General features: G+C 36.9%; 1 protein-coding gene across 11 annotated transcripts in view; it reads right to left on the bottom strand.

Annotated features, from left to right (window-relative positions):
• Positions 1-15006, bottom strand: part of ABI1 (abl interactor 1) — a 136012-nt gene that overhangs the window by 22493 nt on the left and 98513 nt on the right. For 7 of the 11 annotated variants that reach the window (XM_072825296.1, XM_072825287.1, XM_072825292.1 and 4 more), the window contains exons 3-6: positions 14175-14351; positions 8538-8552; positions 7709-7809; positions 5589-5729 (exon numbers count right to left, since the gene is read on the bottom strand). In XM_072825296.1, the coding sequence (XP_072681397.1) occupies positions 5589-5729; positions 7709-7809; positions 8538-8552; positions 14175-14351 (434 nt within the window). The remainder of the gene's footprint in view (positions 1-5588; positions 5730-7708; positions 7810-8537; positions 8553-14174; positions 14352-15006) is intronic. The other 4 variants (XM_072825288.1, XM_072825293.1, XM_072825295.1 and 1 more) reach the window with 1 other exon arrangement.

The following is a 15006-nucleotide window of genomic DNA, read 5'->3' as shown; positions in this document are numbered from 1 at the left end:
GGCCAGAATATGTATTTGAACAAATTCTAGCTGAAAACTTTCCTAATCTGGGAAGGGAAACAGGCATTCAGATCCAGGAAACAGAGAGATCCCCCCCTAAAATCAATAAAAACCGTTCCACACCTCGACATTTAATTGTGAAGCTTGCAAATTCCAAAGATAAGGAGAAGATCCTTAAAACAGCAAGAGACAAGAAATCCCTGACTTTTATGGGGAGGAGTATTAGGGTAACAGCAGACCTCTCCACAGAGACCTGGCAGGCCAGAAAGGGCTGGCAGGATATATTCAGGGTCCTAAATGAGAAGAACATGCAACCAAGAATACTTTATCCAGCAAGGCTCTCATTCAAAATGGAAGGAGAGATAAAGAGCTTCCAAGACAGGCAGCAACTAAAAGAATATGTGACATCCAAACCAGCTCTGCAAGAAATTTTAAGGGAGACTCTTAAAATTCCCCTTTAAGAAGAAGTTCAGTGGAACAGTTCACAAAAACAAAGACTGAATAGATATCATGATGACACTAAACTCATATCTCTCAATAGTAACTCTGAATGTGAACGGGCTTAATGACCCCATCAAAAGGCACAGGGTTTCAGACTGGATAAAAAAGCAGGACCCATCTATTTGCTGTCTACAAGAGACTCATTTTAGACAGAAGGACACCTACAGGCTGAAAATAAAAGGTTGGAGAACCATTTACCATTCGAATGGTCCTCAAAAGAAAGCAGGGGTAGCCATCCTTATATCAGATAAACTAAAATTTACCCCAAAGACTGTAGTGAGAGATGAAGAGGGACACTATATCATACTTAAAGGATCTATTCAACAAGAGGACTTAACAATCCTCAATATATATGCTCCGAATGTGGGAGCTGCCAAATATATCAATCAATTATTAACCAAAGTGAAGAAATACTTAGATAATAATACACTTATACTTGGTGACTTCAATCTAGCTCTTTCTATACTCGATAGGTCTTCTAAGCACAACATCTCCAAAGAAACGAGAGCTTTAAATGATACACTGGACCAGATGGATTTCACAGATATCTACAGAACTTTACATCCAAACTCAACTGAATACACATTCTTCTCAAGCGCACATGGAACTTTCTCCAGAATAGACCACATATTGGGTCACAAATCGGGTCTGAACCGATACCAAAAGATTGGGATTGTCCCCTGCATATTCTCAGACCATAATGCCTTGAAATTAGAACTAAATCACAACAAGAAGTTTGGAAGGACCTCAAACACGTGGAGGTTAAGGACCATCCTGCTAAAAGATAAAAGGGTCAACCAGGAAATTAAGGAAGAATTAAAAAGATTCATGGAAACTAATGAGAATGAAGATACAACCGTTCAAAATCTTTGGGATGCAGCAAAAGCAGTCCTAAGGGGGAAATATATCGCAATACAAGCATCCATTCAAAAACTGGAAAGAACTCAAATACAAAAGCTAACCTTACACATAAAGGAGCTAGAGAAAAAACAGCAAATAGATCCTACACCCAAGAGAAGAAGGGAGTTAATAAAGATTCGAGCAGAACTCAACGAAATCGAGACCAGAAGAACTGTGGAACAGATCAACAAAACCAGGAGTTGGTTCTTTGAAAGAATTAACAAGATAGATAAACCATTAGCCAGCCTTATTAAAAAGAAGAGAGAGAAGACCCAAATTAATAAAATCATGAATGAGAAAGGAGAGATCACTACCAACACCAAGGAAATACAAACGATTTTAAAAACATATTATGAACAGCTACACGCCAATAAATTAGGCAATCTAGAAGAAATGGACGCATTCCTGGAAAGCCACAAACTACCAAAACTGGAACAGGAAGAAACAGAAAACCTGAACAGGCCAATAACCAGGGAGGAAATTGAAGCAGTCATCAAAAACCTCCCAAGACACAAGAGTCCAGGGCCAGATGGCTTCCCAGGGGAATTCTATCAAACGTTTAAAGAAGAAATCATACCTATTCTCCTAAAGCTGTTTGGAAAGATAGAAAGAGATGGAGTACTTCCAAATTCGTTCTATGAGGCCAGCATCACCTTAATTCCAAAACCAGACAAAGACCCCACCAAAAAGGAGAATTACAGACCAATATCCCTGATGAACATGGATGCAAAAATTCTCAACAAGATACTGGCCAATAGGATCCAACAGTACATTAAGAAAATTATTCACCATGACCAAGTAGGATTTATCCCTGGGACACAAGGCTGGTTCAACACCCGTAAAACAATCAATGTGATTCATCATATCAGCAAGAGAAAAACCAAGAACCATATGATCCTCTCATTGGATGCAGAGAAAGCATTTGACAAAATACAGCATCCATTCCTGATCAAAACTCTTCAGAGTGTAGGGATAGAGGGAACATTCCTCGACATCTTAAAAGCCATCTATGAAAAGCCCACAGCAAATATCATTCTCAATGGGGAAGCACTGGGAGCCTTTCCCCTAAGATCAGGAACAAGACAGGGATGTCCACTCTCACCACTGCTGTTCAACATAGTACTGGAAGTCCTAGCCTCAGCAATCAGACAACAAAAAGACATTAAAGGCATTCAAATAGGCAAAGAAGAAGTCAAACTCTCCCTCTTCGCCGATGACATGATACTCTACATAGAAAACCCAAAAGTCTCCACCCCAAGATTGCTAGAACTCATACAGCAATTCGGTAGCGTGGCAGGATACAAAATCAATGCCCAGAAGTCAGTGGCATTTCTATACACTAACAATGAGACTGAAGAAAGAGAAATTAAGGAGTCAATCCCATTTACAATTGCACCCAAAAGCATAAGATACCTAGGAATAAACCTAACCAAAGATGTAAAGGATCTATACCCTCAAAACTATAGAACACTTCTGAAAGAAATTGAGGAAGACACAAAGAGATGGAAAAATATTCCATGCTCATGAATTGGCAGAATTAATATTGTGAAAATGTCAATGTTACCCAGGGCAATATACACGTTTAATGCAATCCCTATCAAAATACCAGGGACTTTCTTTAGAGAGTTAGAACAAATTATTTTAAGATTTGTGTGGAATCAGAAAAGACCCCGAAAAGCCAGGGGAATTTTAAAAAAGAAAACCATAGCTGGGGGCATCACAATGCCAGATTTCAGGTTGTACTACAAAGCTGTGGTCATCAAGACAGTGTGGTACTGGCACAAAAACAGACACATAGATCAGTGGAACAGAATAGAGAATCCAGAAGTGGACCCTGAACTTTATGGGCAACTAATATTCGATAAAGGAGGAAAGACTATCCACTGGAAGAAAGACAGTCTCTTCAATAAATGGTGCTGGGAAAATTGGACATCCACATGCAGAAGAATGAAACTAGACCACTCTCTTTCACCATACACAAAGATAAACTCAAAATGGATGAAAGATCTAAATGTGAGACAAGATTCCATCAAAATCCTAGAGAAGAACACAGGCAACACCCTTTTTGAACTCGGCCATAGTAACTTCTTGCAAGATACATCCACGAAGGCAAAAGAAACAAAAGCAAAAATGAACTATTGGGACTTCATCAAGATAAGAAGCTTTTGCACAGCAAAGGATACAGTCAACAAAACTCAAAGACAACCTACAGAATGGGAGAAGATATTTGCAAATGACATATCAGATAAAGGGCTAGTTTCCAAGATCTATAAAGAACTTCTTAAACTCAACACCAAAGAAACAAACAATCCAATCATGAAATGGGCAAAAGACATGAACAGAAATCTCACAGAGGAAGACATAGACATGGCCAACATGCACATGAGAAAATGCTCTGCATCACTTGCCATCAGGGAAATACAAACCAAAACCACAATGAGATACCACCTCACACCAGTGAGAATGGGGAAAATTAACAAGGCAGGAAACAACAAATGTTGGAGAGGATGTGGAGAAAAGGGAACCCTCATACACTGTTGGTGGGAATGTGAACTGGTGCAGCCACTCTGGAAAACTGTGTGGAGGTTCCTCAAAGAGTTAAAAATAGACCTGCCCTACGACCCAGCAATTGCACTGCTGGGGATTTACCCCAAAGATACAGATGCAGTGAAACGCCGGGACACCTGCACCCCGATGTTTATAGCAGCAATGGCCACGATAGCCAAACTGTGGAAGGAGCCTCGGTGTCCATCGAAAGATGAATGGATAAAGAAGATGTGGTTTATGTATACAATGGAATATTACTCAGCTATTAGAAATGACAAATACCCACCATTTGCTTCAACGTGGATGGAACTGGAGGGTATTATGCTGAGTGAAGTAAGCCAGTCGGAGAAGGACAAACATTGTATGTTCTCATTCATTTGGGGAATATAAATAATAGTGAAAGGGAATATAAGGGAAGGGGGAAGAAATGTGTGGGAAATATCAGAAAGGGAGACAGAACGTAAAGACTGCTAACTCTGGGAAACGAACTAGGGGTGTTGGAAGGGGAGGAGGGCGGGGGGTGGGAGTGAATGGGTGACGGGCACTGGGGGTTATTCTGTATGTTAGTAAATTGAACACCAATAAAAAAAAAAAAAAACACAAAAATTTGGTTCTCACTTAACTTGACCTGATACAGTAAATGAAAATTTCGATATAATAATTTATTTACTAACAGTAACAATTACATAGCACTTAAGAGGCTTGACACAGCCTATTTAATTGAATCCCCCAAAATGATTTTGCTAAGTTTCTCTAATATATCAACCTAAAAGTCAAGGTAAAGAGAGGTTCCTTGCCCAAGTTAAATAATAGATTAAAATGAAGAAAAAAATAAATTAAGCTGTACAACAAATTTGTCTGACTTTTACAAAAGTACCCAAACATGGAGTGGCTATTCTGGGAGAAAGAAAGTAGAGGCTATAATTGGGAAAGGGCCTAAAGGGGACTTCCAGGCTGCTGGGAACACTCCACTTTCTGATCTGGGGATGATTATGTGGGTGTATTCAATTTGTATTAAACCATCAAGTTGTATACTTAATACACTGTAGGCTTTATACTGAATGGATGTCATGCTCCATAAACAAGTTTTTAAAAAATCCACTGGGAGGGGATTTCTAGAACTTTTTTTTAAAACAACTTAAATATCCTCTAGTATATCAACTCTCTTAACAAATCCTTCCTCTTAACAAATTCTTCTTAACAAATTCTCCTTAACAAATTCACCTCCACCTCCCTTGAAGGTGTCTTTCTTCGTCCAACCTCATAAAGTTTAAATCACATTGCATAATTTCCGATATTTCAGTCTTTATCCAAAAATAATTAAGAGTGGTTGCCTCAATCTTTTTTAAATAACTGTTTTAAAACATTCTTTAGGCCTTGATCCAAATATATATTTATACTTCCATCAAAAAGAAAACATAGTAGCAAATCTGTAATTAGTTTAAACCTGCTTAACACCTAAAAAACAGAGGAATTATGGCACAAATTTATTTAAAGAAACATATACAATATGATTACCCTCATCTTTTATATTCTATATTAGCATTAGAGCAATACTTTACTCAGCAACTTTTCAGGAGTTTGTCACCAGTCAATAACCCCCATTTGCCGATATTCAAAGACTCAACCTGAAGGTTTACCTGTGTGTCCTTGGTCTCTGGTTTAAAGAAGCTGTCCTGCCTGGACTATGTTGACTTCCGAGCCTAGCAGGACTTGTCATGTAGTCATTAGGAACTGTTGGGGGTTTAACAGGTTCCAGAGTTTTATAAGGAGTATTTCGTCTAAAGAAGCAAAACAGAGAAAAAGAATAATGAGTAAGAAAGATTAAATGGTATTGTCACCATATTTGTGATTGTCTCTTTGTAACCAAGTATAACACAATTTTTCTTTATCTGTAATAATAAAGTTTTGTTTGAAAAAATTCTTGGGGAGGATCCCTGGGTGGCTCAGCGGTTTGGCGCCTGCCTTTGGCCCAGGGCATGATCCTGGGGTCCCGGGATCGAGTCCCACGTCGGGCTCCCAGCATGGAGCCTGCTTCTCCCTCCTCCTGTGTCTCTGCCTCCCTCTCTCTCTGCCTATCATAAATAAATAAAATAAAATAAATAGATAGATAAATAAATAATCTTTTTTAAAAAAATTCTTGGGGGGATCCCTGGGTGGCTTGGTGGTTTCGCGCCTGCCTTTGGCCCAGGGCATGAGCGATCCTGGAGTCCTGGGATCGAGTCTCACAATGGGCTCCCAGCATGGAGCCTGCTTCTCCCTCTGCCTGTGTCTCTGCCATTTTCTCTATCATAAATAAATAAAAATAAATCTTAAAAAAAATAATACACACATTAATTAATTAATTGATTGATTGATTAATTCTTTAGGATGTCTGGGTGGCTCAGCAGTTGAGTATCTGCCTTGGCTCAGGGCATGATCCCGGGGTCCATGGGATCCCTGGATGGCTCAGCGGTTTAGCGCCTGCCTTTGGCCCAGGGCGCAATCCTGGAGTACCGGGATCGAGTCCCATGTCAGGCTCCCGGCATGGAGCCTGCTTCTCCCTCTTCCTGTGTCTCTGCCTCTCTCTCTCTCTCTCTCTCTCTATGTCTATCATAAGTAAATAAATCTTTAAAAAATTAATTAATTAATTATATATTATTCCCAGCCCAGTGACCCACAAGCCACTATCCTTGTACATTATGAAAACAATGTACCTCCCCTGCAATTTACTCCTACTTCAGTACAGAAATATATGAACAAGTATATTCTGATACCATTCTGATATATTCTGATACCAAAAATGCCATGTATTTCTCAATAAATGATTTTAACTTTTCTATTTAATAGCTTCCTATGTTTTTTTCAGGGGCTAAGGGTTTACAGAATGAAAATGGAAACTAAGATTCTGTCAAAATGTTGACTATCAATCTCTGTTACTATAAAATAATGATTCCTCACCCCTCTACCAAAAACAAGAAATCTACTATATTGCTTCCTACGTTAAGATCAATAATCCTTCAAAGATGTCTTACCAATCAGTCTATATTTTTGCTGCACTTAGAAGGAAGAAACCACCAACTATTATCTTTTCTATTTCTCCAATTGGCCTACATGCAAAACTTAAGTATAAAGGGCCCTCAGATTATCAGTAGAAACACAGTTCAGAGTTCTCCAGGTAAAGAGTCCCCCTGCAGGCTATGAAGCCAAACCACATAAAACACATCGCTAATTCAAACTCCTGCAATAGGAATATTGTAAACACATATGAAAGCACCATATGGAATCATCCTGCAATTTCATTAGAAATAAACTTGGGCTAGACTCCCCCCGCCAAAAAAAAAATTAGAAGGTAAAAACTAGGGATGCCTGAGTGGCTCAGCAGTTGAGCATCTGCCTTTGGCTCAGGGCATGACCCCGGTCTGGGATTGAGTCCTGCATCAGGCTCCCTGCAAGGAGCCTGCTTCTCCCTCTGCCTGAGTTTCTGCCTCTCTCTGTGTCTCTCTCATGAATAAATAAAATCTTAAAAAAAAAAAAAAGATAAAAACTAAATAATGCTTATTTGCACATATACAAAAGATTCTTTCTAGTACAGACTTCTATAGAGAAAATTATAAAACAAGCAGATTCTGTTCAAGGAAAGAAGAAACAAAATGAATTTGTAAGAGGTAGTTCACATTGAGAGCATCCCACAGCAAAGACCCATACACTTACTTAAGTCACAGAAATATCTTTCTCTTTAGCATATGCCTTTTCTTGTAAAATGTAGTTGCATTCTTACCCCAGCGTTCCCCGGCCTGACATGGGAGGGCTCGGTGGTTTCTGAGTAGGAGGATTTGTTCTCGACAGTGTGCCAGTTCTTGCAGGCTGGTTATTTCCATGCTAAAATGTGGAAAGAAAAGCTTTTTATTTTTATATCAAATTGTTCTGTTGGTGTTTTGACACCATGTATTATTTTTTTTTAATATCAGAATGTGAAGTAAGGATTCCCAGACAGTTTTAATAACTGACTTTGGTACTACATTTTAAAAAGTCAAGAAATTTCCACTTGCACAAAGCTTTTTCTCCTATTATCTGTGCTATCCAGACCAATTTATGGCAAATACAGATGTGATTATTGGATTTTATACATTATTTTACTGTTAAACATGTTCACTGAGATCAAACTTAGCTGCATTCAAGTACTGGATTTCCAAAATTTTTTACATGTGTACATGAATAAAAACTATAGATCTCAGTGTCAACTTGCTAAAACATTAATCTGAAAAATCATCTTTATCTTAACAATTCAGTAACAAAGTCATATGTGTCTGGAAAACCTCCTAATTGTTAAGTCAATAAAAGCAAGGCAACTATCCAAAAAAATGAGCAAAGCAATAAATGTTAGCAAAATTAATGTTCCTATATAAATGCAGATGTCAATATATCATTGATATATTAACACATCCAAGCTAAATGTTGCTGATTTGAACTGAGTTTATTTAATCTACATAAATCCTATGGGAAAAAAGCAGACAGACATAGGAAGAGTTTTCAAATTTTAGTGGCTCTGCAGCCTTTATCAAAATAGAGGGAATACTGTGGATCAAATGATAAGTAGTATCTCTTACCTTGGCTTTTAGCCACTTTACGTTGGCAAAAAAGGGGGGGAAAAAGTAGAAATTAATTCTAAATAAATTGTATCTAATAGGACACGTTTACATTTATAGTCATTCAATTCATGTTAATAAGCTTTTACCCAGCCATATTTCAAATATTTTATAAAGAAAAAATCCATAAGCAATAGGGAAATATTCACATGTATTAAATATTTTCCAAAAAAATATATTCATAAGGAAAACATCACTAAATTATGCCGATCTCATGAAGGCCCAATAATGTCTTATATCAGTATTTATCCCATGAAACTAAACTAACTGAATTACAGATGATAAACACTGATTTAAACACAAACATCTAACACATTCGATGTAAGGCTACTTTAACACATCAGTGTACCAGACATAAGGCTTTACCAAACAATCAATGCTCAAGTATTCATCAGATGAATGGTAATATAGTATTCTAAAACTGATATTCTAAAACTGATAAGCTGTAAATGCTAAAATTCAAAATCACATGGTGCTTCCAAATTCAGAAAAAGACCTAGTACCTGAGTATTAAAAAAAAAAATCCCTATGCACAATAGCAGCTTAGCCGGATTCTAACTAAGGCATACAAACAAGGTCTAGGGGATCCATGGGTGGCTCAGCGGTTTAAAGCCTGCCTTCGGCCCAGGGTGTGATCCTGGAGTCCCGGGATCGAGTCCCACATCGGTCTCCCTGCATGGAGCCTGCTTCTCCCTCTGCCTGTGTCTCTGCCTCTCTCTGTGTGTCTCTCATGAGTAAATAAATAAAATCTTTAAAACAAACAAACAAGGTCTAGAAGCCCTCTCATTTGTAATTTATGAATCTAAATCTGAGCAGGCCAAAAGCAGAAGGTTATAGGTTGCTTTTGTTCTAAGTTTTCTTCTGAACCAGTTTAGACAAAATTCAAAACTGAAGAACGATTGCTTTGATCCTAAAGGCTACTCCTATGAAAGATGACTAGCCTATATATGAAATAACATGTACTACAAATAATATGAAATACTGTGTATAGTCCTAAAGCATCACTACTTGTACCATGCCACTTAAGAAATACCTTTAGGTTGTAGAGTCTAACTTTGTATATATTGGGGTCTTAAGTTCTTTGACATTTGTCTTTCTAAATATGAATCTATCATTTTTCAGGTGACATAAAGGCAACCATTAGGAAAGTCAACCAAAGAAGGAATGTACTTTGTCTTGGATATATTCTTATTTCTAGGAATTAGGCCAGAATTTTAGTATTCTTTAAATGTTTGTTTAGAATGATATTGCTCATTTTCATCAATGTCTAGAATCCTACCTAGCTGCTACATATCACATCTGGATTTAGAAAGTGTAAACCTGAGTAACATTATTATCCTTGGAAATAAGATATACTAATGTGATAGCATCTCAATACACTAAATATTTTTAAAATAATTTAGAAATATTCCAGATATGACCACCTATCTTGTTTCTACTGAACAAGAAAAAAAAATAACATTCAAGTATAAACTGATTCCAAGTGAAAGAATGAATGGAGAATCGGGGAATAAAAACTCTAGCAGAACTTTGCTACTGTGTAATGATGCAACCTTTAACCTTATATGAAGTTCTGCCTTTTCTATCTAGTGTGTATTTATATAGAAGTGTCTGAGTTTGAGAGTATTACAAGGAAATCATCTCTGTATCTTACAGCTTAAAATACTGTAATTGTTAGCAACCAACAAGATTTATCCATTTAAAAAATCTCCAAAACACATCCAAACTAGACTTTTATTTCCTTAAGATCTCACTTCATTTCTTTAATATTTACATTAACAGGCCACTTTACCATGTCCTTGGAATCTCAGGTTGAAAACAACAGGATTCTCTTTGATTCCTCCCTATCTTCTGACCCTAAGGAAATTATAAGCCTTGTATACCACAGGTGCTGTCCATAAAAAAGGCCAATCCTTTCTTTACTATGACTCATTAGTTTACTCTTTTAATACAAATGAAACCTTCAAAAAATATCATTCCTATGTATATATTATAAATACTTAGTGTCTCTACTAATAAAATGTAACAACTCCTAGATTACATGGTCTTTTGAGACTTAAAAACACATACAGTGAAAGTCCTTTGTAAATTATAAACCAGGCTATAAAGCTGTTAATTAAAAATAAATTTAGGGACACTTGGGTGGTTCAATCAGTTAAGCAGCTGCCTTTGGCTTGGGTCAAGATCCCAGGATCCTGGGATTGAGCCCTGCGTTACCGGCGGGCTTCCTGCTCAGTGGGGAGCCTGCCTCTCCCTCTCCCTCTGCCTCTGCCTCTCCCCACACTTCCCCCTTGCTCACGCACTCGCATACATACATAAATTCCTTAAAAAAATTTTAAATGTCTTTACTAAGTATTCAGGTCTTCTTTAGCTTACTCTGAAAAGCTGTACTCTTATAAGGTTCATCTTCTTTACATTCTCCTTTATGTATATATTCTGGTGGTTTCCTTATGCTAGGATTCTCTTATCCATATCTTACACTGCTTCCAAAAGTCAAACCAGACATAAGATATTTCTTCCATATTTTGAATTCCTACCAAACTTATGTGTAACCATCTATCTCACAGCATAAAATGCTTCACCATATAGTATTATTTAAATAATACAAGTATCAAAACCCTGAAATTTAAATCACAAAAGAAAATATGATGGAACATTAATTTCAGAGTCTGGAAACTTTAACATGAAACTTGGTAGACATAAGAAGAAATACTAATATATTTGGATATAATTTTTTTAATCTATGTGTATTTTTTAGAATACCCAAACATTAAAAAAGTCAAGAGCCAAATAGCAGTATGAAGAAATTTAGGAATATATAAGGAACTCATTTCCTTGACAGAAAAAAGAGTTCTTACCAATCAGTAGGAAAACAGACTTCTAAATAGAAAAGTGGTGGACAAAGGTTAAGAAAATAATTCTAAAACTATAAGAATAGCTTCTCTCTTTTCCTTCTAATAATTTTGGCCCTAGTATTTGTTCATTAACTACTATCCAAATTTCTGGGATACCTGGGTGGCTCAGTGGTTGAGCATCTGCCTTTGGCTCAGATCATGATCCCAGGATACTGGGATAGAGTCCTCCATCAGGCTCCCCACAGCCTGCTTCTCCCTCTGTCTGTATATCTAACTCTTTCTGTCCCTCTCATGAATAAATAAACAAAATCTTAAAAAAAAAACCCACCTACTATTCAAATTTCTAACCGTCACTCTACTATGCTCTAGAAATATTTAATTAAGCCAGCAATGAATGATCTGTCAGAGAAATCAGAAAACAAGAGAAACAGAGTGGCAATGAGACAACTGGGGAAAAAAATAACTGTGTATATATTTGTATATCACAGAAACAAAATATGGACAAATATGCCACATATCAGACTCTAAGAAATGTTATTCTCACAGACCATCCACTCTCTCACCCTAATCAAAAATATATTTTAAAATAACCTGTGTATAACATGTGAAATAAACTCAGTATTTTAATAAAGTAAAAAAAAAATTTAAAAAATTACCTGTACAATACAAATGTAGTCACAGAACTATACGTTTAAAATGTTAAATAATAAATTTTATGTATATTCTGCCATGATAAAAAGAAAAATCATGTGTCAGTAACCATATTACAGAAAGCAGACTGCCAAAATTCATATCTGCATACTTTCAATATATATTATGTGGCATTTATACTTCCCATTTATACATATATGATGAAATAATTTCATATTCTCACCCAAAATTTCCTTATGAAATTTGCTTTCATCTTCTATTCTGCTAAGTACTATGTATTAAACTATTAAATATAGTTATTAATGGAGGAATAATATAGGATATTCACTTCTAAGATGATGACATTTTTTTTATGCACGTATTTTGTTTTGAAAGAAAGCAAGCTCAAGATTAGTTAGGTCAAAGGGAGGCAGCCCAGGTGGCCCAGCGGTTTAGTGCCATCTTCAGCCCAGGGTGTGATCCTGGAGACCCGGGGTTGAGTCCCACACACATCAGGCTCCATGCATGGCGCCTGCTTCTCCCTCCCTCTGCCTGTGTCTCTGCCTCTCTCTCTCTCTCTCTCTCTCTCTGTGTCTCATGAATAAATAAAATCTTTAAAAAAAAAAAAAAAAAAGAAAAATTAGGCCAAAGGGGAAGAAGTGAGCACGAGTGTGTGTACACACATGCATACGCGTGTGTGTGTGTATATATAAATTTTAATCTCATGGCAATTAATACAAAAAAGATTTCTTCCAGACTCTCAATATTCAAATCCTATAGCTCAATCTAGTCTAAAATAACTTAAATTCCAACTGAATTTAAGCTTTTTTTTTTAAAGGATTTTATTTATTTATTCACAAGAGACACGGGAGCGGGGGTAGAGGAGGGAGAGAGAGAGAGAGAAAGAGAAAAAGAGAGAGAGAGAGAGAAAGAGACACAGGCAGAGGGAAAAGCAGGCTCCACGCAGGGAGCCTGACATGGGACTCGATCCTGGGTCTCCAGGATCAGGCCCTGGGCTAAAGGTGGCACTAAACCACTGAGCCACCAGGGCTGCCCTGAATTTAAGCTCTTTTACAACTCTAGCCACATACCCTGGGTAAAAATATAAGAAACAAACAAGTAGCCTCTTCTACATTTGTAGTGTTCCAATTTTATATCTAACTTCAAAGCATGACAGAAAGGGGGAGATTCCAATAATGACAGCGCAGAGTAGAATAAAAGTGAGTATTGTCAGTCAGCTACACTCTTCTCTTGATCAGGAACCCCAAATAATTTAGAATGCAACAGAAATCCAGCAATAACCCTGGTCAGATCAGCCAGCTAGGGAAAGCTTCAAGATTCTAGCCAACTCCTAAAAATTTATTATAAAAATTCTGAAAATCAGATACAAAATCAAATAATGGTCCTCTAGGAAAGGGACTATCAAATTTCATAGGAATCGTTTATCCTGAGCAAAAATGGCTATAGAATTCAGGTCATTCAGTATGTTTGCAGAATAACCCATAAACATCTAAGAAGTTGACAGACTACAGGTATCTTTCAATAGCAGCTAATTCTGCCACGCTAAGATATGAACATGGGCAACAAATAATCTCTTTCCTAAAACCCTATTGGGGCAGGGGAAGGCAAGGAGGGTATGGTATGCAAAACTACATACAATTTTTTGTTTTTCATAAGTTGCTGGAATTATAGCCACATCTACATAAATGCACTTACATATATTTTTTGAAATAAAAGGTTCAAAGTTTTTATAAATTATTTTGTAAAACAACTCTGCAAAGCATATAAATTTTTTATTTTTAAATATTCATTCAGTAGTAAAAGCAAGACATGGCATTCACAATATCTGTAATATTAGTCTAGGATTCAAATGGCTCTACTGACAAAAAGCCATGGTAAGTTTTACTATCTTCTGAATACAGCCTATTTCACAGATAAAATTCTGACTCAAACTTAGTATAATACATAGCTAATATTAAATATTCTTTGAAAACTATAATGCTAGTTACTAGCTAAGAGAATCTATTAATTAAGAAAATGATTTTTACTGCTCTATTTCCTATCCAAAATATTTATTGGATAAATTATTTCAAGTTAATATAAAAATGCTTACCTTGACACCATGGCCCACATCATCCAGAACTGTATAGTCAATAGGTTTCCGAATATACCTTACAGGACGCTCCATGTTTGCAGGTGCTATTATTTTGTGAGTTCTTGATGTATTCTTATTTGTTGTCAAAATACCAATCTCTCTCCGAGCCACTTTTTCTTTGTGAATGTCCACGGTCTAGATTTTAAATTTGAACAAAGAAAATATTATTAGGCATAGTAAATTAAATAACAGCCATATATATTGACCATATACAAGGTTGGACTACAGGACAGTATCACATGTCTACTTTCCAGGGAATACTGTATCTTTCCCTTCAAAATTAAGGAAATTAATATCCTTGAGGCTCAAAACAAGGAATATCTAAAAGTGAATAAAACCAACAACTGAGGGACGCCTGGGTGGCTCAGTGGTTGAGCGTCTGCCTTTGGCCCAGGGCATGATCCTAGGGTCCTAGGATGGAGTCCCACATCAGGCTCCCTGCAGGGATCCTGCTTCTCCTCTCTCTGCCTGTGTCTCTGCCTTTCTCTCTGTGTCTCTCATGAATAAATAAATAAAATATTAAAAAAAAAAAACCAACAACTGATTTAATGGAGTTGGTTCCAAAACAATTTCCAGGGAAGCAATTTTCATTCCTAAAAACTCTGTGTGTATGGAACAGGACAGGTATCTTGCTCGGAGAAGCTTTTACTTTATTTATTGAGGATGCAGACAAGGAAGAAAATCAATAATTATAACACAATAAGGTTAAGTGCTGTAGTGACCTACACACAGGGCATCTGAAACCTCTCCAACAGTGTTCAGAGACAAGATACCTAACTAGGTTGAGAAG

Source organism: Canis lupus, chromosome 5 (assembly GCF_048164855.1).
Source record: "Canis lupus baileyi chromosome 5, mCanLup2.hap1, whole genome shotgun sequence".
NCBI lineage: Eukaryota > Metazoa > Chordata > Mammalia > Carnivora > Canidae > Canis > Canis lupus.
This window is presented reverse-complemented; position numbering and strand designations above follow the sequence as displayed.